This window comes from Corvus kubaryi, unplaced genomic scaffold (assembly GCF_017639235.1).
Source record: "Corvus kubaryi isolate FWS band 111438036 unplaced genomic scaffold, C.kubaryi_AGA036_p1.0 37398, whole genome shotgun sequence".
NCBI classification, from domain to species: domain Eukaryota; kingdom Metazoa; phylum Chordata; class Aves; order Passeriformes; family Corvidae; genus Corvus; species Corvus kubaryi.
Window position 1 is genome coordinate 38917412 of NW_024581137.1, and position 26762 is coordinate 38944173.

Genomic DNA, 26762 nt, shown 5'->3' on the forward strand with positions numbered 1-26762 from the left:
TGTCCTTAGAAGCTGTGGATGAGCTGTGGATTGGCCTGAACGACCTCAAAACTCAAATGTACTTTGAGTGGAGTGATGGGACTCCTGTGACATATACCAAGTGGTTGCCTGGAGAACCAACCCATGAAGTCACTGGCCAGGAAGATTGTGTCATTATGGCAGGAAAGGTGAACCATTCCACATGAATCCCAGCGTGGCACTGTACTATTTGAGTTATGGCTGTATTTCTAGGGAGATTTTTAGTGCAACTCAGCACAGTTGCTAAGTTGCATAGAATCAAAGAATGTTATCTTTATTCACTCACACATATGGTTGTTCTAAATTAAATTTAAAATGAAATTACGTACAACTAGTAAATGTTCATATCTGATTGCGAGTGTACATTATGTGCCAAGCAAACCGTAACAATCTGGCTGTGCCACTTAGCTTAACATAACCTCACCTCCAAGCTCAAATACTTGGAATCCATTAAAAAGTACAGATCTTCACATTGAAACAGTACTTTCAAAAGAATGATGATGTTTCTGTAGGAAACAGGTTCTGCCTCACTGTTTTTCACCTCTTCCCAAACTGAAACTAGGATGGATACTGGGCAGACAGTGCCTGTGACAGGAAGTTAGGCTACATCTGCAGAAGAGACCCACTGCAAGGAGTCTCTGGGACAGCAAAGACTGATCCTGCCTGCCCGAAGGTAAGAAGAAAGCATAACCAAGAATCTGGTTAGCAAAATTTAACAGGCTCCACTTGACGTTGAAACTATTTTTTTCCCTTTCCTAAAAACTGTTATTCTACAAATTCAGGCTGATAATTTTCACTACATTCCCATATAAGGAATAACAAGAAGTCAGGCCTATTACCTCTCAGAACTGTCTGTGAAAGGGGCTAAAACCATTCCTGTGGTTGTCTGCATATTTGTTATATTGTTCTGCAGCCATCTGTGGTTATCGAACACGTAGTAGGGACTGGTAACAATTTCTGGGCTATGTGCCATGATGCAAGATGATGACAAATCTCACTATTGAAGCCAAATCAAAACAATAAAATCCTTTTTATGAGTGAATTTGTTTTGAGCAAGTTATTGTATCCTACCACTTTTTTTCCTTCTTTTTTCCCCTCTTTTTACTTTCCTATTTATTACTATTCTGTATTTAGTAACCTTTCCCACAAGCCCATATGGGGAACAGAGCTGAGACTCATTGTGCTTGATGGAGCTAAGCAGCAGCCAAACACTGAACACAGAGTTTATTTACCTTTCTTGGGTGCAGCAACCAAATCTTGAGTTGCCATAAAAGGGAAAAGTGACTTGGAATTCAGCTGTAATTTTGAGGATTTTGTTCTTTAGTGGTCTCTATGTTACCTCTTCAGTCAGACTTTTTAGGTGACCTGATGAATTAAATCAATTAATTAGTCTATTTACTGTTCCTTTAGCCTCAAAACATCAGGAAACTTGAGTCAGCATCTCTACTACAACAGACTACTCTTTTTGGTTCTAAGCAAAGAAGTATTTTATTCACCTGATTCTGAATGCACTCTCCATTCTGTGTCTCTCTCTTTTACCAGTAAAAATTTATCCATTATTATCAAAAAAGTGACTCATAGGCACTTGAAGAGATTGAGACAAAGGACACAGACCCTGCTGGATGCTAATAAAGCAGCAAACAAAGCCAGTTTAGTACAGAAATCACCAGCATTTATAGTTCTCTAACTTCTGGACAAATTCCCCTACTTAGACTTCCTTTGCCTCTGTTCCCACAGCAACACTATCAAGTCCTTGCAGGCACCCCCTTGTGCCAGCAGTGACCTCGTCTGCATCTTCTTTGCCAAAGTGGTCAGGTCGTGGCGTCCTCTTCGTTCTATCTTTGCTTCTTGTTCTTGCCTTGAGTTTTATCTGTCCCACAGTTTCTGCTGAACCAGGGCTAGAAAATCTGCACAGCTATCAGCTTCCTTTGCTGTCTGGTTCCTGACAACTCCCCCTCTCTTTTTAACAATTATTATTTGTTTTATTGATTTCTTAATTAATATCTGAGTACATTGAATTAAGTAGGGTAACCATATTACTATAATTAATAATACTCTTTGTACAAATATTCTTATTTTGATTAAATTTTTAATCTATTTAGTGATTTTCTAGTTTTTAAAAAGACTGTTAAACTAATTCATTTTATCTACTATTTTTAATTTGTTTACATTATTTTGTAGAGGTTTAATACTCGCATGAATTGATTGTGAGTGATTAGAAAGATTTATACAGTACATTTTATCAAAATCTTTGCATTTATGTCTGTGTGTTAAAAGTAAAAAATTAATAGCTGTTCTATTTTGTAATGTAGTATGTCTAATTGAATTAACATCAGTTAGTAATCCTCTTACAGTAAGCAAAGTAATATTAGTTTGTCGAGTTAACTACTAGTAGTTTAGTTTATTTAACAATTTCAATTTTTTTTGGTTGTTACTTTTGGAGTAAAAAAGGAGGTAGTCTAACACTGATGCAGTGAATAAAAGTCGAGGTTATTATCATAATTTGGGGTAATTGTATGAATACTGTGCTTTTTTGTCTGTGGTAATCTGTGTTGTAAAATTATGGACGTGTTGGGTGTCAACAGCAAGAGTCGTTTTAAACTACAGAGGTTTCTTTTTATATGTGATGGGAGAGCAGTTCAAATTCTATTTCTACAAATAAAAAACAGTCTTCTTGGTAATAATAATGGAGTATTAGTGGAGCAAGAGATATATTTGGATGTGCATTTGTGCTAGGCACTTTTGTTTTTAAATGTGGGTTGAGTTGGAGAAACATTTTACGCTTTGGATCAGTTGTTCCCAGAATAATTAAATTTAACACAAAGGTTTATTTTTGCAGACCTCAAAAGTTCTACTTCTTGAGGTTCAAGGGTTGTGTGATTAAATCTTCTTTCTGCACTGAATGTTTGCTAAACTGAATTTCCATTAGTATACTGGAATTCAAATTAATACATAATCACATGAGGTTCTATTAAAAAAAGGTTGTTTCATGAGTGTTCACTGAATTTCAAGTACTAGAACATATTTTCTTTTTAATTGCAAGTATATTTCATGTGTTCTTGACAGGGTTGGGAAAGGTATGGTTTTTACTGCTACCTGGTTGGACATACCTCTGTAACATTTTCAGAAGCAAAGAAAACCTGTGAAAGGAGCAGTGGTTATTTAACAAGTATAGGAGACAGGTAGGAAAAGAGTTTAAAAACTGTATATCTGATGCAATAATATTGGAATTTTAAAAAATAGTTGAGAACTTTTTGACAAAAAAAAGAAAACAAAAAAAACCCCAGAATATCCTTTTTGTGAAGAAAAAAAAATAGAATAAACACAGTATGGCTTTTCTAACTAAACGTAATTTACACATCAATGTTTCCTGTACTTTACTTTGAAAGAACAGACAACAGCAACTTCTGCTCAGTAAGGAGCAGTTTTTCAGTATAGCACAGCTTCATCCCCTATTGCAGCTACTGCATCTGGGACCCAGTTAAACAACATATTTCCCAAAAGAGGAAACCTAATGGAGAATCTATTCATTCTAGCTGAGGGAAATTTGGGATGCTGAGGAGTGGAAGATGAAAGGAAAGCTAAGCTCAATCCCATCTGACTCCTTTCATTTCAGATATGAGCAAGCCTATTTGACCAGCCTCATTGGTCTGAGCTCTGAGAAGTATTTTTGGATTGGTCTCTCAGACATGGAAGAGCAAGGGAGTTTCAAGTGGGTGACTGGTGAAGGTGTTCTGTACACAAACTGGAATGCAGCAATGCCTGGTACTCTACTGATGCCGAATGTTTTTTCCTTTTTCCTTTTATATATTCTCCGTATTCTTTACACATATATTTGTAGCCCATTATTGTATTAGTAGCTAGTCCCAGTACTTTTCCCTACCTTTTCCTTAGCTAGAAAGACAAGACATATTCCAGAGCTCCAAGCCCAGGGGGGTACAAGGCCCCAACCTTGATTCTTCCTGGGAACCAAGGCCGAAAAACAACGCTTCAAGACACGTTTTCATAAACAAAGTTTAGTTTCCATCTGAGGGAGAGGATTTAGAAAGGATTGAACCAGGGGAAATTGCCTTACCTCTTATGTCTCTAATTGGTGATTTTTGTCAAATACACTAATTTGCCAAACTTATAAAGCTGTATTCACCCCATGTGGGGGTGGGCGTTTTGTGGACATTTTCCACATCTGCCCCTGGAGGCCTCCAGTAAAGACCAACTTTTATATTACCTCCTATACTAATATTATCTTGGAAGTGTGTTGATTCATTTCTAGGGTCTTTAAGGCATCATTACCACTGGACTAAATCTATGCTACTAAGGAACTCTCTGTGTTCCCTAATTCTAACTGTTTTCCAACTTTGATAAATCCATGATGACACGTAGGAACATTTCTGACTTTGAAGCTGAAGAGTCTTTGATACTTGGCACCAGTGGGGCTGCAAATTAAATCCTGGGTTCAGTTTTGGGTGCTTCACTACAAGAAAAACATGGAGATGCAGCAGCATGTCCAGAGAAGGTCAACAAAACTGGTGAAGGGTTTGGGTCTAATGAGGAGTGGCTGAGAGAGATGGAGGTGTTTAACCTGGAGGAAAGGAGGCTCAGAGGAAACTTTATCACTCTACAACTGCCTGAAAGGAGGTTGTAGTGAGGTGGAGATCAGTTTCTTCTCCCAAGCAACAAGAAATAGGGGAAGAGGAAAGGGCCTCAAGGTGCATCAGGAGAGCTTTAGATTGGATACTTGGAAAGATTTCTTCACAGAAAGGGTGTTCAGGCCTTGGAATAGGCTGCCCAGGGAAGTGGTTGGGTCACCATCCCTGGAGGTATTTACAAGATGTGAAGATTTGTAGACGTGGCATTGATGGTTTAATGGTGAGCCTGCGGTGCTGTGTTAATGCTTGGACTCTATGATCTTACAGATCTTTTCCAACCTAAATTATTCTATGACTCTATGATGCCATTAAAATATTTCTTTTCTGACTCCTCATTGTTTACAAGAGCAAAATCAAACTGAAGGGAAAGGATGAAATCCCTTCCAGCCTCGGCACTGAGCTGCCAAAGCCTTGCCGTGAGTGGCAGAGGAAAGAGGCAGGCAAGCAGTTGTTCATGCACTCAAAGAGAAGGACTCAGCTTACTGGTTTCCTCTTTTCATGAAGCTCCTCCTCTGAGTGGACACTACACTTATATATTTCAAATAGTCTTTTGTAAATTAATTACATGAGCTCTAAAAATGTCAAGGGAGCCTCTTTAAAAAACATTTCAACTTTTTTTGTATCTCACAAAGGGAAGAAAGCCGGTTGTGTTGCCCTTAGGACTGGAAATGCAGCTGGACTATGGGATGTTCAGAACTGTGAAGTAAAGGCAAAATTTCTCTGCAAAAAATTAGCTGAAAAAGTCACTGTTCCTGTCGCTTCTGAAACCATTTCTGATTCCAAATGTCCCTTGGGCTGGGATACAAGCAATAGCACTAATTCATGCTTCAGAGTAAGTACTGTTTTTTGCCATAGTCTACTCGTGAGATAGGAGAGCATCAAAGAGATATGTAATCTAAATACCACAGAATGGCACGTAATATCACAAATGTAGCCAGTTTTTACACAACTATTCAAATATCACTGCTATTTTCACTCTATCAGTGATAAGTAAGGTTATCCAATTACTTTTGAATCCATATTATAATGGATAATTTTAATGGAAGGTTTTCCTATTTTTCTTATGCAAGGCAGCCAGCAGATTTATGTTTAGTGCACTGAAAACACAGTGTTCTACCTGCATGTACAGGGTTTTGTGAGAGAAGAAGACCAAAGGAAAACATGGTTTGAAGCCCGAGATTTCTGCAGAGAAATAGGAGGAGACCTGGCTGCCATTAGAAGTGAAGAAGAGCAAACAGTGATAGAAAACTTAATAAAGTAAGCAAGTGAACTGTGTAATAATTGATATTTTGGTGTAACAACACATTATGTAGTAAAAAATTATAATATTCTTGAGTTGCTCCTGAGATAATTAGTTTAAAAATCTATCTTGTTTTCATCATAATAATAAGAAAAATAACTGAGAAAATGTCTCATATGAATAATGTTTTCAAAGAATTTTTTGAAGTTCCTAAAATGTGTCATAATCTGCAAACATTTTAAATTCAGATAAAAGCCAACCCAACAAAAAAAATTGTTAAATGCTTCTCCACAGACCCTATTCTAAGTTTGTTTAGTGAACCATTTTGAAACTAAATTCTGTCTTCCAGTAACCCTGAACAGTCTGTTTCTGAAAAAAACACTATAATCACAACATCAATGTAGAAAATCAACATGCTGTGTTTCCAATACAACCATTTGCAAATTACAAAATTTTAAGGTGTGACCTTCATTTACTTGCCAATGGGAGTTCCCTGATGAACAGTACCTTTTATTTTTAAAATTATTGCTGTATTTCAAGTTCAGTAAGTGTCAGAGTTATTGTCCCATGTAACATTTAAAATTGAGCAGAGCTAACAACATATATCCTCTTCCACTCTACTTTTTTTTCACACTCTAGAAAGAAATCCCCATCATTTCAGCCCTTCTGGATAGGTTTGCAGTGTTTGGATCCTGATGGTGGGCTTTCCTGGAGTGATGGATCTCCGGTGAGCGTTTTACCATGCCAGTTTCCTTCTGTTTTCTTTCTGTTAGAGAAGTTTCCATGAATGGTGCATACAAAAGCTGTATAAGAATTCCCAAAAATGTCTATTTTGCAACTGGGTAACTCTGAATCACTGCTCTTCATACCAGATTGGAAAAAACCAAAAAAGGCCAATAAACCCTGAGGTTATACCACCACAACACTGATAAGACAGAGGACTGCTTTCAGCTACAGAGATTATATCCATGTCACAAATATATGAGAAAGGTCTCTCCTGATTTTTGTTAGTCTCTGGTGATAAATTGCCATGTTCCTTTTTGCTGCTTGTGATTTATAACCTCATTTGATTCCAGTTTTTGTGGGACTGCTACAGTCTGTTAGATACTGCATAAACTCATAGCCTTTCTTTCATCTTGCAGAGTGTTTGTAATTACTTTAATAGCTCACATTGGCTTCACAGCCAGAGGAGGGGAAAAAGGAGTGATTGGAAACTTCTCATTCTTTACAGAGTACAGTTTTTCCCCCTGTAGACAAGATTAAAAGCCACAGGTGTGTTTTCTCTGTAGGTTAATTATAAAGCAAGAAATTATTTTTACGATACTGCATTTCAAGATTGTGGAGCAATCAGTGAAAACCCTTCCCCGTCATGGATTAAGGAGCACTGTGAATACAGTCATAACTGGATTTGTGAAATAAAGAAAGGTAGATTGCTTTTTACTCTAAACTCACCTTAGGAAGAAATTCAAGCTGAATCCATTCTATCAAAACAGGAAGCTGTACAAGTTACATATTGGTAGAAAATTTGGTTGATTTCACAGGAATTTTGCACACAGAAAAGTAGTTCAAGACATATAAATACCTTTGGAATACAAGATTTCATCTGTTAATGATAAACTTTTTTATTGTTTCATTATAAAAAGTGTATTCCATGATAAGCTTTACTGAAATCACACTTCTTCATGTAATTATGTAATAATAGAAAATAAGATGAAAGCAATCTCAAGAGCTTACATTGCAATATTCATTGCTCTGCACAGAAGCAGATTTTTGTCAAAACAGTTCTGACTGACTGAAGGAGAAAGAGAGGACTACAGTTTGAAAAAAAAAGAAAAAAGAAAGAAAAAAATTATTTTAAATTTCCATATCCTTTGTGAAGTGAAACTTCTCTGCTCAGATGTTGGTACACAACAACACATTAGTCACCTAATCTTATTCTAAGTTAAACAACACCACCAGCATAATAGAATCAGTCTTTGTGTAAGATGACATGTGAAGACAGGCCTGCTGTAACAAAAAGAAGGTACTGAGAGCTTCAAAAATACTTCATACTTTTAGACAGGTTCACATCTTCCTCTTATGCTAGTAGAAAAATCTTCTTTATTTCTGTGGTTTTTTTCTCAGCTACTGTTAGGAAAAATATTCAGTGAAATTAGAGAGGAATAAATTATAGCTATGTGTTGGGCTACGTATTTCACTTTCCAGACTAACAGCAATGTTCCTTTGGTGGCTCCCCAGGCTCCTTCAAACTAGTTTCAGTTGTTACTTTTCTAAAAAATATAATTTCTGTGCTGCTGAATTATTCAAAACAATCTGATTCTAACCAAGGCACATAGTCTCAGCTTCTCATACTTATAAAGTAATCGTCATAGACCTCTATCTCAAAGAAATGTTGTGAAGATACTTTCCTGGTAGGTTCTTTTGTGAGTTCTGACCTGCATGATTACCACAGCTAAAAATCATTAGGAAAAGTGTCAATAGTAGCTGTTTACTGTTAATTATTAGTAGTATTTGAATGGCAGAAATTACAGCCTGAAGAAATTGCCATCATTAGTCAGCAGTGCATAATGGCGTGCTGAAAGATACTGAAACACATAATACTTTGTACTTCCAAAACACATTTATTAGGATTTTTCTTTTAAATTTTGTAACCATTTTATTTTTAAGCTTGTAACCAATTATACAATAGATTATTTTTAAAAGCTGACATATTTATGTTTTTAACCCAAGCATGTGTTCAGTCATTTACTAAAATGTAATTACATATACAGCAACACAAACATTGCAATAAATTCCTGTGGGAAAAACCCCATAGAATCACAGAATGGTTTGAGTTGGAAAGGACCTTAAAGATCATCTAGTTCCAACTCTCAACCTTTGACCAGGTTGCTCAAAGCCCCATTCAGATGGCCTTGAGATTTTAAAGATGACATTTGTCTTACATTTTTATACCTCTTAGCCTTGCATGTTTAGAGACACATTGCTCCAATATCACACTCCATGTGATGTGGAAGTTTTTAGTTTAAATTATTTTTCAAAAAGCAGTAATCTAATTGTTCTCAAAGCAGCTACACAGAAAAAAAAAGAAGTTTCACAAACAAGTAAATGCTAATAAATTATAAAATAGTTAAAAGCAAAACTTTGTTTAGTATTTGAATTTCTTGTTCAAATACAAGACAATGTCCACAAAGAATTGTTTAAAGTCTACCAACATTGGAGTATTTTCACTATTTAGTGAAATAGTGAAGTATTTCACTATTTCAGAAACAAGTATTCATTCAGACTAACTTCAGCCATCCAATTTAGGCAACATTCAAGATGTACAAGATGCACTTATGAAAAATCTACCAAGAGAGAGATGTAGGCCTATTATCCACCTTTTATTCCCTGAATATCCATTTTTAACTTTGCACCAAAGATGCTATATAAATATATTCTGCATTAAATACATTAAATGTGAAAAGTTAATAGACATTAAAATAGTTTCCACAAATTGAACACTTATACTGGCTCAATGTTTGGGACATGTTTTACACGGTTTTTTTACCCCATTTCATTACAGGGACACCCTTGAAACCAGAACCTCTGGGCCCTTCTGCCAGTAAGCTTCTGTTTATTTTCACTTATCTAAAGGGTGGTGCGATGTAACACCACCAGCTTTGCATAAGAACTGTGAAGAATGCAGAGATTTCTCCTCTGTGTTGCAGCATATGAAATCACAGAAGATGGCTGGATTGTAAAAGGAGACAAACAATATTTTTTCAGCCCAGAAAAGGCCTCTATGGAGAAAGCCAGAACATTCTGCACAAACAATCATGGAAATCTTGCTACAATTGGAAATAATAGTGAAAGAAAATTTTTGTGGAAATACGTAAGGGGAGATTTTGTTATGTTATCCACTACATGGCTTATATACCCTCTGTATATATGCTGTTTGTGAAGTACAGAAGAATGTGCTTGTTGCATAATATTACTACATTTTATTAGGACTAGGTTTAAATATTCTATGAAAAAATATTTATTCTACTAAATGAATCTTCACCTTAGGAAAAAAACATGCAAAAGTCTTTACTGTTTACTAGGGTGGGTATATTCTTGTCTATTTTAATCTGAATGCAGTTCAGCCTGTGGCCAAATATATAAGGAGTAATGACAGGTAGAGTAGGCGTGCTCTCAGAAAACTCTCCTTCTGACAAGGTGGTTACCTCTCACCCAAATATCATATTCTAGAATGCAGTGTTGCATGTAGATGTGAGGCAACTGCCAGCGTGGCTTTGATGGTCCTACCTGATGGTCACATTGCTCTCCAAAACAGCTTTTCAAAGAAAGTCTTAGCCTGGTCCAGGTTAGACTGATGATTCAAACAATCCTTCATGGATTAGTTTTCCTGCCCCATGACTGAAGCACAGCAGGGGAATGCTGACAACTTAATAGCATGGATGGTGCCTCAAACCTCTGCCATAATCCTGCTTGGTTTGTTAATACTAACATAGCCACACAAAGACCTTTCTGATTCACACGATTAGATGTCTGCTTTTATTATGTGAGAAAGGATATGACAGGAGGAGAGCTCAGACAGCTTGAGACACTAGGATTACATAGCTGCTTAAAACAAGGAAAGTATCAAAAATTTTATACTAAATTGTTTTTCTCAAGACTTCTTTGACTTTTTCTTTGTAAATTGAGAACAGAATTTTTGAAAGCTTTGATCATACCAGTAATGCAGCCAAAAATGGGAATATATTAATAAAAATAATAAAGCAAAACTATAAGTTGCATGTATCTCAGGTGACCGTACACAATCATTTAAACAATATGTATTCATCTCTTTGCTTCCACAGCACAAAATTTACACTTTTTTTGGTTTAAAAGACTAACAAATATTAGAAAACACTAATAAAAATATATATTTTTATGTTTAGATCTTAAAAAATGGCAAATTGGACTCATATCTCATAGGATTAATCCAGAATGCAGATCAACAGTTCAGGTAGGTAAATAAGCTACATCAAGATCCATAAAGAGCAGTTGTAGGAGTATTGGACTGCCAGAGCTCCTTCTGGAGGAACCACTGCAAAGGAGTTAAATGCAGATTCAGAGAGTGATAATGCATGATGAAATGTGTGCTCTCCCTTGGTTAAACTACATTGTACAAACACTGTTCTAAGTGAAGTTTTTATAGGGGATATTTGTGTTATGAATAGGTAGATAATATCTGTTGAAAATAAAGACATTTTGGTCTTGATATTCAGGGATTTCATTATCTAAGGTCTTTTAATGCTAATGGAAACTCAATTTACAGACAGACTCGGCTGTAATTTTTTAAAAATATTTTTAACATGTTAAGGAAGATTTTTCTCAACTGTTTCAATGACTTTGTCTGAGCAACCACTACTGTTTTTCAGTTGGATGAGTGGAAGACCAGTGCACTATGCAGCTTGGGCACAGGGTGAACCCAACTTTGCACTAGCTCAAGAAAATTGTGTGGTTTTAAATAAAAAAGATGGTGAGTTACACAACTCTGGTTTTTAAAGTAATGTTATGGCTGCTGCTCTTCTAATGCTTGTTTAAAAACCTCTTGTCAATTTTCACCCATTCTTTACCAGCAATTTTGAGAAACATGCATAATGAAGATTAGTTGTTATATCTGAGGTTTCTTCAGGGGCAATATTATCCACAAAAGTGGAGTATAAGATATTGATTTTACCAGGGAATGCAGTGGCAATTTGATCACTGATGTTTCAGCTGCACAAAGAAAATGTTCTATTCATATCAACAGCAATTATTTTTCTGAATAATTATCATTAGATAATAGTTATTTGAAATAACTAAATATTTATTTATTTATGAAAATAACTATTAAATTAATAATGTAATTTAAATTTATAATGATATTTTTATAATTAATTTTTAAATAATTAGATTATTGTTTTAATTATAAGAGAATAGTCAGCAAAGGAACAGAACATATATGGAGTTTCACATTCTATAGTGCTTTCACTGACAAAGCATTACTTTACACTTGCATCTTTCAGTGCAACAAAGCTGGTTGGGAGGGTTCTACTCAGAGGCCATCTCATCTGGCCACTTCCCTGGTCACAGCAGGACCAAAGTGCCCTTGTATACAGTGATAATGGGAGGTAGATGCAGGTTATCACACGTTTCCACGCAGATTGCTTCTGAACTTATAAGCACAGAAACCAGTTCACTTTCCCACAAATTTCAATCTTATTCAGTGTCTTATTACCTAAACTTCGATCGATTTCAGGCTTGTGGAATGATGTCAGCTGTGGTTTTTCCAATGGCTATATCTGTGAGAGGCACAGAGGTTTTATAAATGCAACCCTCCCTTCAGCAGTACCTTCAACTCCGGGAGGATGCCCTGCAGACTGGATTTTATTTAAAAATCAGGTATGGTGCTTCCATCTAAGCACAATGATATTACTGCTTGGGAAGGTACTTAAAGACAAACATAAGGCCTTTTGTCTCTCAGAAATCTTTTGTCAGTTGCATTAAAAAATGAACCCATTGGCTAATTACTTCAAAATGGTGGTTTTACAGACTTTTACTTGTTTTCCTGAGAATTGGTCACCTGATGTACATTGGGAGAACTGTTACATTTTATATATGTTTCAAAAAATTGAAGAACTGAATTAATCTGGAAGCATCAGGCATAGCAAAAAATCAGTCATTTGAGATGGAACAAATCAGAAATAACGCAAAGTTTTTCCAAACAGACTTCAATGTAACGCTTGCCTCTTACCAAAAGGGACAAACTTGATGTGCTTAATAATCAAGGGTTCTATTTCCTAATATATACAGTATTGTTATGAAGGCACCCATGGATATCACACCAGGTGAGTTTATGCCAGGTTACAGTCATCAAAGATACTATTTTCCACAAACCTTGGCAAGACTGTGCTCCTGGCATGGCACAGAGCAGAGACTGAGCTGTAAACATGGAGAGGGCACACGAGGCACACTCATATCAGAATGTTTTAAGGTGAATATGTACTGGTAATGTGATGGTTACACACATTTTAAGAAATTGGCCATTCTTCCATTAATAAAAGAGGTGTACTATGAAGAAGGCTGAATAAACAAGAGAGTGCTCTGACCATAGACACTAGGTTAAAAAGGTTTTTCAGAATTTCCAGCAATTCCACACCTGGGATGGGCTTTTCCTATAGAGTCAGCACTTTGTCATTTATTTGTGATGTTGTATGGCATCTCGAAATCTGTGAGTTAGTTAGCACATTGGATCCTCACTGGACTCCTACCATGGTTTGTAAATAGCTGTTTGAGTTTTGTTGTGACTTTCTCAGTCCCTTGCAGAAAGACAGAGAGCAAATTTAAAACTTGTGAACGGTTTGATTTGGCTCCAGATACAAGTTAACTTCGAAAAAATATTCTGGGGGTCTGAGTTAGGTGAATTTTTACTTAAACTAGTGTAATTCATACCTAAATTCTTTTTGCTGTCACTCTAACAGTGTATACTTATTTTTCCCTAGTGTTACAAATTTTTTGGGTCTGGCTATGATTACTGGAATACTGCAAGAAGAGTTTGCATGAGCCTTGGAGGAAACCTGGCAAGCATACCTAATGTACAAGTTCAAGGTATAGTGCAACAGCCCCTTAGGTAATAGAGAGCCTTTACTCTGTAGACAGTGGACATTTCCTGCAAAGAAGGCAAGCGTCAATGTGTAAATACATACATTTTATAGTTTGTATACTCAACATTGGTTATAGGCCAAGGCATGAAATGCTTTTAGAATTGAACAATCTGTTTGGGGCATGCTAGTGATGCTAAGGATTGCTTCCTCATGTATCATGCAAAGTGTCTTACATTATTTATAGGCATGAATTTGCATAAAATTAAAAATCCAGATCTAGCATTTGTAGCTTTAGACACAAAGAAATAAACAGAATGCATGGTCTGTTTCTGCTAGAAATAGATTGGGATATACTTCTGTACCTCTGCCTAAATTCTGCTACTTAATTTAGCAGAATGTCAGAGAAAGGCATATTTTCACCTTGCCTATGTTCCCTGCCTTCCATTTGCAGCTTTACATAGCCACATATTTCCATCAGTCAGGTGGCTCATCCTGACTGTTGAAATAAGTGAACTCATTAGATATCATGGTGGTCAGACAGGTTTTTTTGTTTCTTTTCTCATTCCAATCTTGCTTCATTGTTCCCAAATACTTTAACTCTTTGAGACTTTTCATGGGCAAGGGCTTGGCATAACCTTGAAATAATGGACTCAGATAAATTTCTGATCAAATGTCATTAAAATGTTTATAGAAGACTTTAATGAACAAAATAGTTAAGTATTTGTTTATGAGTTGATATTTTGACTGATGACATGACACATTAATTTTTTCCTCTGTTGGCTTTTTTTTTCTAGCTTTTCTCACCATTTGAAGGATGTTTCAAATGATCCTTGGATTGGCTTGAATGATATGCTCAGTGAACTCAACTTTGTTTGGTCTGATGGAAGTGCTCTCTCATATACAAACTGGGCTAAAGATTCCCCAAAACTTGTGGAACCTGTTTTGTATCCTAGTCTACATCCAGAAGATGGCCACAATCTGCAACAGGTAAATATTGCTTAGTGTTTACCATCAAGTCTAAACCTTGGAGGAGCAATACCACTTCCAGTAAGCAGCTCACTTCACTACAGACATTGCCCAAGCCTTCTCCATTGGTTGGTCATCTATCTTTAAACTGGGTCTAGAGGTAAAACCTTTCAATGTTTGAGTAGTCTAGCTATCTCAGAGCATAAAATGGCATTGCTGTAATTTTGTCAAAGTATTTGGCAAAATTGCAGCAATGGCAGATTGAATAAAGATTGGATATATTGAATACAGCTTTCCTTTTCATAGTAAATTATCAAATTTTCAAAGAAAATAAATGCAACATTAGAAGTTTAGAAGTTAACACACAAATTTATTTTCATGTCTATGAAGGAAGGAGAAGAGGATGCAAGAGGAAAGAGTTCAGCTTTTTTACTTCTTCCCTATTTAAAATTGTAATTGAATTACTAAGGGCCAAAAGATGTCAACTACTTTCTAAGCCCATCAAACCCTCTCCACTGCTAGCACTGAAATTAAACCTCATAATGCTGTAAATAAAATAGCATTCTACATAATCATACCGATATAGACTGATTTGCACACCCACATTGCCTATCTTCCATTTATCCCTGTATCTTGTGTTCCAAACTTGCCCTTCACACGATGTCATTCCACTCCCTGTCCATTCTCCTATCATTTTGGTATCCGCACCTTTAGAAAAGCCAGGGATCTGGACAACCAACTTAGTCTACACCTGGGCCAATTCATGTTGTTCTTGCCCATGTAGCCATTGGTCAAGGCATGCAGGAAGACATAAATGACAGTACATAGCTCCACTGCAGCTCTAGTAACACTAGGAAATATCAGGCAGGAAAAAAAATGTGCAAGGTACATCCTACTTTCTCCTTCACCTTCAAGACACTAACAGCTCTCTCCTTCAGAGGATCATTTTCAAAGGACCAACAATCACCCCATGGCAGCTTAGTAGAGGAGATTGAGGTTTGTAATAAACTTGATGTTTCAGCTTCTTAAGCTGATCTGACGTAACTGAAAGAGAAATTCTAAGAACTAGAGCAGATGACAGCTCTGCCAAGCACTGTAATTTAGGTGATTTCGTCTAGAACCGCCACTATTTAAAGTCGGCTTTGCAAGTGAAATACAAAGCATGACCTCCATTTCATTCTTATTCAAAACCTTACTGATAGTAACCATTAGTTGGGATAGATAATGTGGAAGTAAGTTCTTGAAAATAATAACGCCTTTCAAGTATTTCTCCCAGAAAGTATCCAAAGGAACAAGCAGGCTGAGCTGAAGAGTGTACAACACGGGAGTTGGCCACCACAAAGAAGGTCGGAAAGGACAGAGAAGGATAAAAGAAAGGTGTTTCTAGAGTTGTAATACACCCTACAACATCAGAACTAAAAAACAAAAAGAGTGAAACTACTCAGGGAACTATAGTACTTTGTTTTATAACTTCTAATATCCATGTACCCATCTTCTTTCCCTTACTCCAACAGTTTGATTGTGTGTCTCTGAAGAGAGGTCCTCCTGATGACACAGGAAAATGGAACAATGAGGAGTGTTTTAAGTACAGAGGGTATATATGCCAGAAGGATAGTGGTGAGTTCTGTATTGTTAATCTTGAAATTGATAACAAAAGGATTAAAATAACTTTTCTTGTTTAACATACTTTATTACAGTTGGGTTTTGGTTTTGTTTTGTTTTGTTTAATTTTGTTTTGGTTTTAAGGTAAAGGATCAGTAAAACCTAAGGGCCCATCCTCATCCTGCCTCCCAGTGTTACTTAGCCATGTTTTTGAGAAAACATAGCAAAATATAGGAAAACTATTTTATTTTTTAAATTGCAATTGAATAGATGAAGCCCAAAAACATTTTAATTACGTATGTTCATAATGATCTATAGGGTATCAAAACTAGTAGGTTTGATATCCATATAAACCTGATAGTCATTAAGCTGCAAAGAGTATTTTAAAATAACAGGCAGGGCAGGTGTATTATTTCTGAATGAGGGAGTAAATTTACCTCTGCAATATAAGATACTGTGCATTTACTGATTCAAAATTTTCAGAGGCTGAAAATACATTTCTTTTATCAGACCTGTTGTTTTGAAGTTATGTTCAATTTTAAACGGCTAAGAAGAAGATGTTCCATTCCATTAGCAATTTTATACTAGGTTTGTAAATAATGATGTTACTCAGTTGCTCAAGTCAAATACATGACTCCAAATTTAACTGTTCTTGGGGTGGTTTTTTTCCTTTTTCCTACAGATCCTGAACTCTTTAAGTCACCAGCAACAGTGCTCGACTTTGCTTTTGACCATTCTAGTGGGATTAGCTATTCTGTCACCCATTCCAGAATGAACTGGGAGGAAGCACAAAAAAACTGCAATAAAAATGCTTCCGAACTTGCCAGCATTTTAGATCCATATAGCCAGGCACTGTTGTTCCTACTTGCAGAGGAATATGGAGAGCCTCTGTGGATCGGTCTTAACAGCAACATGGTGAGAACAAATATATTACATACTGTTATGATCCAGTTTTAAAGTGCAGGTTTGCACCTTAACGTGCAGAATTAAGGTGCAAACGAGACCATATGCCAGTGACAATAGTAAGAGCTTTATTGATGGTAAATATTAGAGAGAGAGAGAGAGAGAAAGAAAGGAAGGAAGGAAGAAGTAGAAGAGAAGTGGGGAGGACAGAAAGAGTGACAGGGACAATAATAGAACAAGGAAAATATCACCACTCCATGGATCCCAACGATGTTCGTTGATCCTCTCCAGCTGGTCTCTCGGTGGTGAAGGTTGCCCCAGAAGGCACAGAGTCCCATGGGTGTACATGCTCAGGCTGGGTGGGCATGTCCAGCCATGTCCCCCTGGGGTGGGGGGCAGTCTCTCACAGCAGACTCTGGGTCTGTTGCATCACGTGCAGTCCTGGAGGGCAAATCCTCTCACGTGAAAGTCCCGTGGATGTGCCCTGTGGGGTTGGGGGTTCCACAGCTGGGCCAGTTTGTGTAACAGAGGATGGGTGTTTATTGCCTCTCACCAGAGGTTACACCATGCACCCAAAACCTCCTCCTCCCCCCTCGGTTGGGGGCAGTCTGTGTAAACCTGGCTTCTGTGAGCTGTGCTCTCCCCCCACCCCAAACTCAACTGGGGACAGTTGCAGCTGGTGGCTTTGGCCTTTTGTGGATGCATATCTTTCCCTCAGAAAGATGGCTGAACAATGTGTTACCCTTTATCTAATCAACAGTTTGACTTTCAGTTCAAAGTCCCACTCTTCAGGAAAGCTTCTTCAGTTGTAGCTTCTTTATAATGAGCAAAACTTTATATCAATGTTTGAGGCATTAGCTATTTTCAGTCTCTGACACATACAAGCAGTCAAGCTGACACAGGACCTGATTTTACTTTATGCTCTCATCTTGTTGCCCATTGGGATTTCTGCCAGTGTAGTGCTGAAAACAGCATGTTACATCAATGTAACAGCCATTTGCACTGGAAATCTTCAAATAAGACTCATACAGTAGAGATTTCCTTTAGCACAAGGAAATGTTCCTGAAAACCAGTATAGAACAATGTAGTGTGCTGTTTGGAGTCGTTTAAAGTATCTATAAATTGTAAAATCTCCTACATTTTGAGTTGGTTTTAATCTAAAGGATATTCCAGGCACAATATCCTGCCCTCCTGCTCTGCATTTATGCACCTCGGTGATCAGTGACAAGGTATCAGAGGTTGCACACCTGACACCTGAGATGGAACAATTTTTGTGTGTGTGTTTATGCTCACACATTTTACTAGAGTGGTCTTATTTATGGTAGCAATAGCAAACTACAGCTGTGAACAGAAACTGAGGCAAAAATTGGTAAAAGGAATATGGAGGCTATATGATATGGTACATATTGACCAATAGCTATATTTTTTTAATTTGAAAATGCAATTGGCATAATTACTCCTATTAGAAGTTAGAGTGCTATGGAAAAATAATCCTTTCTGGTTTTGAGATGTCTACACCAGTTGTATGACAGGAGAGGGTGAACATTTGGATGGTAGGTGTGTTTTGACATGCTACACTCTTCACCATGAATCACAGTCACGATAACTACAACAAAAGTGATGGTGATTACAGCTGCTTAAGAACACTCCCACACAAACTCCCATTTTCCATGCAGACGTCTGGATGGTTACACCAACATGATGTCTTATCTGACCCCTAGTTTTATGCCTTCTCTCATGCCCCCTTTCTTTTTTTCCCTTCCATTTCTCAGTGCTTGACAAATGCTCTGAATTAACATTAGATACCTTTTGGAGGCATTCACATTTGCAGATGACAGACACGGTACATTTTAGTCAGTTAGCATTTAAGAGCTAAGAAGGGGCACTAGTAAGCAGATGATTCTACACTGGTTACGTGAGAGTCCTCTTGAGGAACCTGTAGAGTAGCTATGTCACTGTAAGCAACCTTGAATTTACCATATAGATTTTACTTCCAGACCAATGGCAAGTATCAATGGATTGACAAGTGGAGTTTAGTTTACAGCAAGTGGTCCAGTGGAGAACCAAATCAGACATTAGCATGTGTCTACCTAGACACTGATGGCACCTGGAAGACAGCTTCTTGTGAGGAAAAACTCTTCTCTGTCTGTAAAAAATCAGATGGTAAGTAACTCCATACAAGCATTTTGACTAGAGGCTGTATAGCGTTATCAACTGTGCTAAATATAATAAGCCACTGGAAAAATACTTTGTTTATACACCAGGATAAATATAATACTTTGTTTATGCACCAAGAAGACAGGCGTAGCTAACTAGTTCTAAATACTGACATGAATTCTTTCCAAAAGTTAATTGATTCATAATAATTACCAAAAGCCTAAGAAACAAAGGATTGAATACTCACTTTTTTTAAACTATTCATTCTATTAGGAAAAGTAATTCACTTGCTATAAGACCTGTTTTTATTAGGCATTATATGAAATTCTGTATCCAGTTTGGGGTACCAAAATTTGAAAAGCTTCTCAGTCAACTAGAGTTTTCATATGACCAGGTAACAATGATTAAAAGAAAAGATTGGAGTTGGACAAAAGACTAAGAAACCAAAGACTTTGAGAAACCATATTATCAATTCTAAATATTAAAAATGAGGCTTATGGGATGGAATTTAATTTTTCTATGTGTCTGATACAAATTGGGAAGGGGTGACAGACTTAAATACAGCAAGGAAAACTTTCTAATTGTATCAGTACATAAGTCTTTAATAAATACTGTGGACAGATCAGTGAATCTCTACCACTACAGCTTAATAAGAACAGACAGGACTAATATCTGTTAAAAACAATATATCAGCTTCATGTCACCTGTGAGCACAAAGATGAAGTAAATAACCCCTTGAGGAGCCTTCCAAGCAAAAACTTCTATAATTTATATGGAAATAACTATAAATATGATTTCAAAATCTAGCCATATTCTTGAATATGTCAACATTATGGAAGATCTTGAATCACTAGCAAATTTAAAGTTACATGCCCAATTATATTCTAAAATGTTTTAATTTGACAAAAATCCTCAGAATTCATATCTAATGTCTCTTTCCACTTTATTATTCTGGAAATCTCATCTGAGAGCTGAGTATTCCTTATCAGGGAAAGAAACAGACTGTAGAAGACTTTCAGGAAGAAAATGTAATTAGGCAGAATATGTATATTACATTCCATCTGAATTTATCTACCCAACCCAAAATCTTTTTATTATATCAGTCACTATGGAATGTATTCAGGATGCAGTTTAATAAAAAATCCTGCAACCTACGCTTAGTTATACTAACACTTTCACTCACAATCACAGTTTCTACTGTAAGGTTTTGTAAGGTTTTGGTCCTGTCAAAAAAAGAGACTGAAGTGTCAGAAGACATTTTAAAAACAGCAGTTTTAACTAATTAGGCAGATATTTATGCCAGAAAAGCAATTGTATATTTTATTGACTAGATTAACTACAAAAAATACCATTAGGCAGAATCTATTCTGCTTACAGACTAGTGTATCTTCCTAATCACACTGATAAATAAATATGAAGAAAAATATTGTCTCAAACAGAAAATCAGAACCATATTCAAGCTCTTCTTAGAACAGGCTTTATTTCCACTAACATTACAAACCTAACACAGCAGTTTAGTTTTGTCTTACTAGTATAATGGGAAAAACAAATTACATAAAACAGCTGGGCTCCAACTTCCTGATCTCTCATCAGTAAGGGCCCCTACTGAGCCCCCACAACTTCCTGGAAAATGCCCTGAATCAAGAGGACACAAATCTTGGATACCTTTCTCTGGTCACTGCTATTATTTTGAGGCCTCCAAGAAAAGAAGTTGGTCTCAAGCTCATGAGGAATGTGCCCATCTAGGTGAGTACTTCATCTTAGAAAGGTAGATAATGTGATTAAACATGTAAAATAATGGATAATATTGCTAAGCAAATCTCAAATTACTTTAAACTTCACATTTAATGCTTTTTTTTTGGTTGCTTTTCTGAGCATGCTTTTGCACAATAAAACTAATCTTTGTCAGAGACAGCATATGTCAAATATCAGGTGAAATATGAGTACCTCAAAAATATTAAATTTCTACTAGTTTCATGACAAAAAGTAATTAGGTAGAGAGATAAACACTTTTACAGACCCACTGAGGCACAGGCTGCAGTATTGGCTTTCCCTTCCCCAAATAAGCAGGGAATCCACACACAGTGTAAACTAGGAGACACAAAGTCATAGGATAGCTGTGTTTGTTAGTTCCAGGGCACAGTTCAGTAAGTGGATCTCACTGGCTGGACAACAAATGAGATTGAGGAGCTGTTTATCATTCATGAATCAGTAAAACACACTCAGCCATGCAGTTCCTGCTCTGGAACAGCCCCATGCTGCCCCCCTGGAGAGAAGAGCATTACCTTCACCAGGGAAGAGAAAAGACACTTTGCTCCACATTTCCAAGAACTGGTGTGATGCAACACATATTTCAGTGTAAGAACAGGAAACATCCTATACATTTCTAAAGGCACTTCCTCATATATTTGAAAGCCCTGACCTGTAACTGAGTAAACAGAAAAAGTTGCTTTGCAAAGGTGTTTTGCTCTACAGCGGTACGACAACAGAATTCCTGGAGTGGTTTTGTAGAAAGATAAATCAAATATTTACGACAAAAAGTAAACATTACACTAACAACCAGGATGAAAGGTTACAATCGGACACTGCTCCATGTTCTAAATTCCTACACTTTTGCCTGCCTGTTACCCACTGGCCAGAACAGGAAGGTGGTCATTTCCCGATGATCCCAATACAGCTTTGTGTACTTGCAATGCCAGGGCATATGGCAATTATAAATCAACTTCTGGACATCTTCTGGACTGTAACCTCCAGCTGCTGACACATCCTAGCTAACCTGTTATCATCAGGCACAGCCAAAACTGCTGCCGAGCCACTGATGGGGGATGGAGGCATAGTGGTGGTAGGCATTGTGGTGACTACATCGCATGTACCTCTTTCAGCCTACTTGCATCACAATCTGGGATGTGGTCAGACCTGTCCAAAAAGTATTGCAGGAGAGAAATTATTCTTCTCTAAAATACCAAAGACTAAAAAAATCCAGAAAAATTCAGAAAATCCATATCTTTGCACAGGTTTGCATACATACAACACAAAGTCACGCGCAAAAAAAAATACAATACAGTGATATAATACCCACAGCAAGACTAGTGTTGTCTATATGGAAGAGTTGGTGTCTTTTATACATTTTTGCATATTTTTTATGTGTTTATTGACTTGACCTCTAAGAAAATGAGCCACTGTGACTTGTTCCTTAATATTTTTTCAGGTGCTGATTTGGTATCAGTAGGAGACTATACTGAAGCAAACTTTCTGTCAGAAACAATTAAGATACTCCATGGAAAATCACTGAACTTTTGGGTAGGGCTAAAGAAAGGTGACAGAGGTAATATCTTTAATCATATGTTACCCTATCATATGAAATTACATGTTATGTTAAAAAGAAATCAACTTTGTACACTTGAAAGTACATATATATATATATAAACTACACAAAGTTCACTACAAAGTATGCTTAAATATGCCTAAAATTAGAATTGAAACATTTAACTGACTATTCATGTTATAAATTTTTTTTCTCCACCACAACTCGTTTTATTTGTCTAAACCCGTGTATTTTATACATATACGTGTATTTTTAATATTAGGAGAGTGGGTATGGACAGATAAATCTGCAATGGATTTTGTCAACTGGAAAGTGGGAGAACCTTCAAACCACAGGCTTAAAAACTGTGGAGAACTATGTGCATTGTCTGGCTCCTGGAACACCAACCTCTGTTCTTTCAAAAAAGGCTATATCTGTAAAAAACTAAAAAGTAAGTAGTATTTCTAATACGTTAAGGTTAATAATGTCTAATAAATTATTTTCATTGTGTAAGATAGAAATGTAAAATATTCTAAGTTTGTGTGCAAAACCAATTGACTCTAATGGCAGCATGTGGCTGTCTAAATACTGACAAGCCCCACATGGCTTCTGACTGCCTTCTCAGAAGGCTGCATCTCCCCTATGTCCTCCAGAACTACCATCTGCCCCATGCAGCCATCACAAATACTTCAGACCCCTATGTCTAGGTGAAAGCTAAGCTCAAAAGCAACACTTTATTTAATTTCAGATGAATATATTAAACAGAATCTTGTTCTGATGAGTGCAATGCAAACTGTCTTGTAGAAATGCTGGACTTGGTGATTCCTTTCCTTACTGACCACTGATCTGATGGATTACAGAAATACCATGACAAACATTCTTGTGGCACTCTTTATCTACAGTATGATAGAATCATGTTTAATAAAATACTTTTTGTATCCTAATAGAAAAAATATAATCTGTAAGAAAATGCATGAGTTTGATTACCAACTGAGATTAAATCAGAATATGGAAATTTTGTCTGGTTAAACTTCATATTTCTGTTCACCTTTCTATTACCTGCTAAGTTCAGGAAGTGCAACTACCAGAGGAACCACATCCAGATGGAATGGTTATCTCTCTCTGACAGAAGGGGCTACAACAATGGAAAACTCTTTTCAGCTCAAGTAAAATGCTCATGATAACACTCAAGACCTCCTTTCAGGAAACACCTTAAATGACTAAGGATCCTGTGGGGAGTTTCTCAGAAATGAATATATTTGAAAACACTTTTTGAAATAACAGAAATCTGTCTCTACAAGTTGTTTTGGGTATCTCGACTGAGGAAGTCAGATGCTCTTAGAATGAGAGACCCAAACATCCTACTAGAGTTTTATACATGCTGAACTCCATCTCTCTGGGTTAGTAACTGTCACCAGCACCGGAATTTAGGGGGGAATTGTCAGAAACACTGGTACTTAGGAACTTGGAAATGCCTCTTTCTCTTTTTTTTTAAACATTCAGAATAAACTTTATTTTTCCTTCCAAAAGCTCCTGAAAACAAAGAGATGTCAACAGAAAATACAGGTAAGCATACTTCCTTTTAAGCAGAATAATAAGGGCATGCTAAAATAAAACAGGAATATAATTACATAGTTTCTCAGTATTAGTTTTGAGGGTGTTTAAAAAGTTTATAAGCTTTTACTCTGTACCTCAGTGTAGGATACATAGGTTATCCTGAAGTAGATACGGGTTTACTTTTTTATTTATATTTTTAATATTAGGCTTTGATCAGATTTAATTATATTTTGTTTGGTATTTGTAAAAAAAACCCTGAAGGACATGTTGAACTGAAAAATGACATGCACATTGAATTTTTCTGCTTTCTGGTTATAGAAGTTTCATTTATTATTAGATTCTGAAATCTTTTAACCTCAAAGGTTATTCCATTGTATATCCCTACAGAAGAGAAAATTGAGAAAGTACTTTCTGCTGGCATCATTTGGCTGTTCATTCTTCTAGCCCTCTCTATAGTTGGAGCTGGAAGTATAATTTATTTCTACTCGAGGAAGAAAAGACAAAACCTGCCCCATATTTCAACCAGAATGAGTGGATCAGAAGCAACTGTGGATATTCAAGGAAAAGACGCACATACAGACATGTAGTCTGACCAAATGCCCATGTGATCCAGCTAACAAAAACCTGGCTACGAATCAGTGAAATCTGACCCCAGCTTTTTGTTTTCCTACCCAGACAATAGTCTTCTTTCTTCTCAAATACAGAGTTCATGGACTTACATAAATACATACATACATCTTCCAAAAATCCTTCCAAAGTGTTACAGAGTTGTTTAGTCTGGGGAGTGTATGTGTTTTTCATATAAATGCACATGGCTGAAAAGTTGGCTCCAGAAGTATTATGGGAAAAATCTGACAGATATTTACTATGTGAAAATTACTTTATTTAACTCAGAAATTCTCCTTTTTTACACACATTACTCATAACTTTAAATTGTTTTTCCCTGGGTGCTACTTCAGTGGTATCTAGGCTATGATGGGAATCACAGAATCACAGAATTAACTAGGCTGTAAAAGACCTTTGAGATCATCAAGGCCAACCACTGCTCATTTCAGGTTTTCAGCTTCATAGTTTATGATACTATCTTTTCATTTATGTAAAACCTGTTATGATATATGCATCTGTGGATTATTTGCTTACAAAAAAAAAAGACAAAAAGTTGTAAAAAAATTGAGGAGGCACGCTTAATTTTACCTCTAGTCTGAATTTTTGGATTATGACATTTCCTACAGCCTTGTAATATTCTAGTAGTCTGCAAATATCCATATTTTTCTGCAGTTCAAATTAATAATAAAGATAGAACAGGAGATGATCTTGCCATTGGGTTTTATTTCAGTAATGATTCTTTCAGTATGCAGAGCTGCCCCTTTTTAAATCCAAGCATGTATAATAAATGGCTATGTTATAGTGCATTATGTAATTCTTTGGTGCAGAGATATAAAATCACTGGCATGCTTTTTGAAAATACATTCTTTCTTTTTTGTTGTGATTTCATTTGATAATGTGCTGCCTAGACCCTTCTCAGCTTTTCTTCCATTGTACCAGTAGCAGGGTTTGCTTCAGGGGGTAGTTTATCATTCTGCATATTTTAAGACATGCATCATCCCTCCTGAGGAATGGAAACACCTTTCCCCAAGCCACAAGAGGGCATGTGGCACTAACTGGCCTCACTGAAGAAGCATATGGAGGAGCAGGACTAGAGCAGAGGAGCTTCTACCAAATGTGGGTACTGGGAAACAGATTCCTTCTTTGGCCCTTCTGTCTGGATTGCTCACTAACTCCACATGCTTACGGTCTCTGACTGACAAAAAGATGAGGCCACACTAAAAATCTCTGCAAGGGAAAAAAATCTCTGGAATAAGTGGAATAGGTTTCTGCACCAGGACATCTGTGTCTATGCCTGAGCAGCTTGAGAACACACTTGAATTACCTCTATTTTCTACATTTCTTCTAGATAACCATCAAGCAATAAAGGCTTCTAACTAAAAATATTATCGATAGTTAGAATGGAAGTACCCCCTTCCTCGAGGAATACTTATTTCAGATGTTATAACAAGGGCTATCTTAAAATATGGGTCACCCCAGGTAACGTTTCCTCCTGAGAGTTCAGATTTTCCCCAGCCCTCCTTTGCTGGATGGACACACGTTATTCCACACATTATTCTATACCTTTGGCTAAGCTGGTAAAGAGCTCTCACTAATCACAGATATAGAAAGATGTCTGAAGATTGCATGGCCTTCTCTTTCTTACTTAACGAAGTAATGTCATACAGACATAAGATCTTTTAACCAAGACCTGGTTCAAAACAAAACAAAACACCAAAACCTCCAAAACTCCCACCACAAAAAAATCCCCAAACCCAAAACTCCCATCCATAGGTTCTTCAAAATAGAGTTAAAATTTAAGCATATTTTACAATTTATGTCATTTGAACACTTTGTAAAGCCCAGAGACAACAGCCTTCAGATAAAAGTTCCTTAAGTTACTTTAATAAGTCCTGTAATACCAACTCCTTGCAATAAAGAAAGTCATTGCTGTTTTCAGGAGAAAATAGGAAGTAGCTGGGAGAGCTTTGCACGAAACTGTGCAAATGAGAAAAACACCACCTGCTTCCCATGGAGATGACTAGAGATAGAACTGTTTCCTGGTATGTACTACAGATATCTGGGAATACACAGTTCTGCTTGCCCTTTGGATGAGTGAGTAGGGAAAACGCTTTTCCTGGTCTATGTTGGCAAACAGTACATGCTGCTGG

General features: G+C 36.7%; 1 protein-coding gene across 1 annotated transcript in view; it reads left to right on the forward strand.

Moving 5' to 3' along the window:
* LOC121671336 (macrophage mannose receptor 1-like) overlaps positions 1-25473 on the forward strand; it is a 35675-nt gene extending 10202 nt beyond the window's left edge. The window contains exons 8-30 of the mRNA XM_042042798.1: positions 10-167; positions 581-691; positions 3085-3200; positions 3635-3783; positions 5297-5496; positions 5794-5921; positions 6544-6631; positions 7194-7329; positions 9467-9505; positions 9612-9775; positions 10827-10894; positions 11310-11410; positions 12173-12315; positions 13416-13543; positions 14312-14504; positions 15998-16100; positions 16768-17000; positions 18986-19151; positions 20739-20891; positions 22354-22470; positions 22733-22900; positions 23980-24015; positions 24394-25473. Of these exons, the coding sequence (XP_041898732.1) occupies positions 10-167; positions 581-691; positions 3085-3200; positions 3635-3783; positions 5297-5496; positions 5794-5921; positions 6544-6631; positions 7194-7329; positions 9467-9505; positions 9612-9775; positions 10827-10894; positions 11310-11410; positions 12173-12315; positions 13416-13543; positions 14312-14504; positions 15998-16100; positions 16768-17000; positions 18986-19151; positions 20739-20891; positions 22354-22470; positions 22733-22900; positions 23980-24015; positions 24394-24593 (3098 nt within the window). The 3' untranslated portion in view covers positions 24594-25473. The remainder of the gene's footprint in view (positions 1-9; positions 168-580; positions 692-3084; positions 3201-3634; positions 3784-5296; positions 5497-5793; positions 5922-6543; positions 6632-7193; positions 7330-9466; positions 9506-9611; positions 9776-10826; positions 10895-11309; positions 11411-12172; positions 12316-13415; positions 13544-14311; positions 14505-15997; positions 16101-16767; positions 17001-18985; positions 19152-20738; positions 20892-22353; positions 22471-22732; positions 22901-23979; positions 24016-24393) is intronic.
* Positions 25474-26762: the final 1289 nt, after the last annotated feature.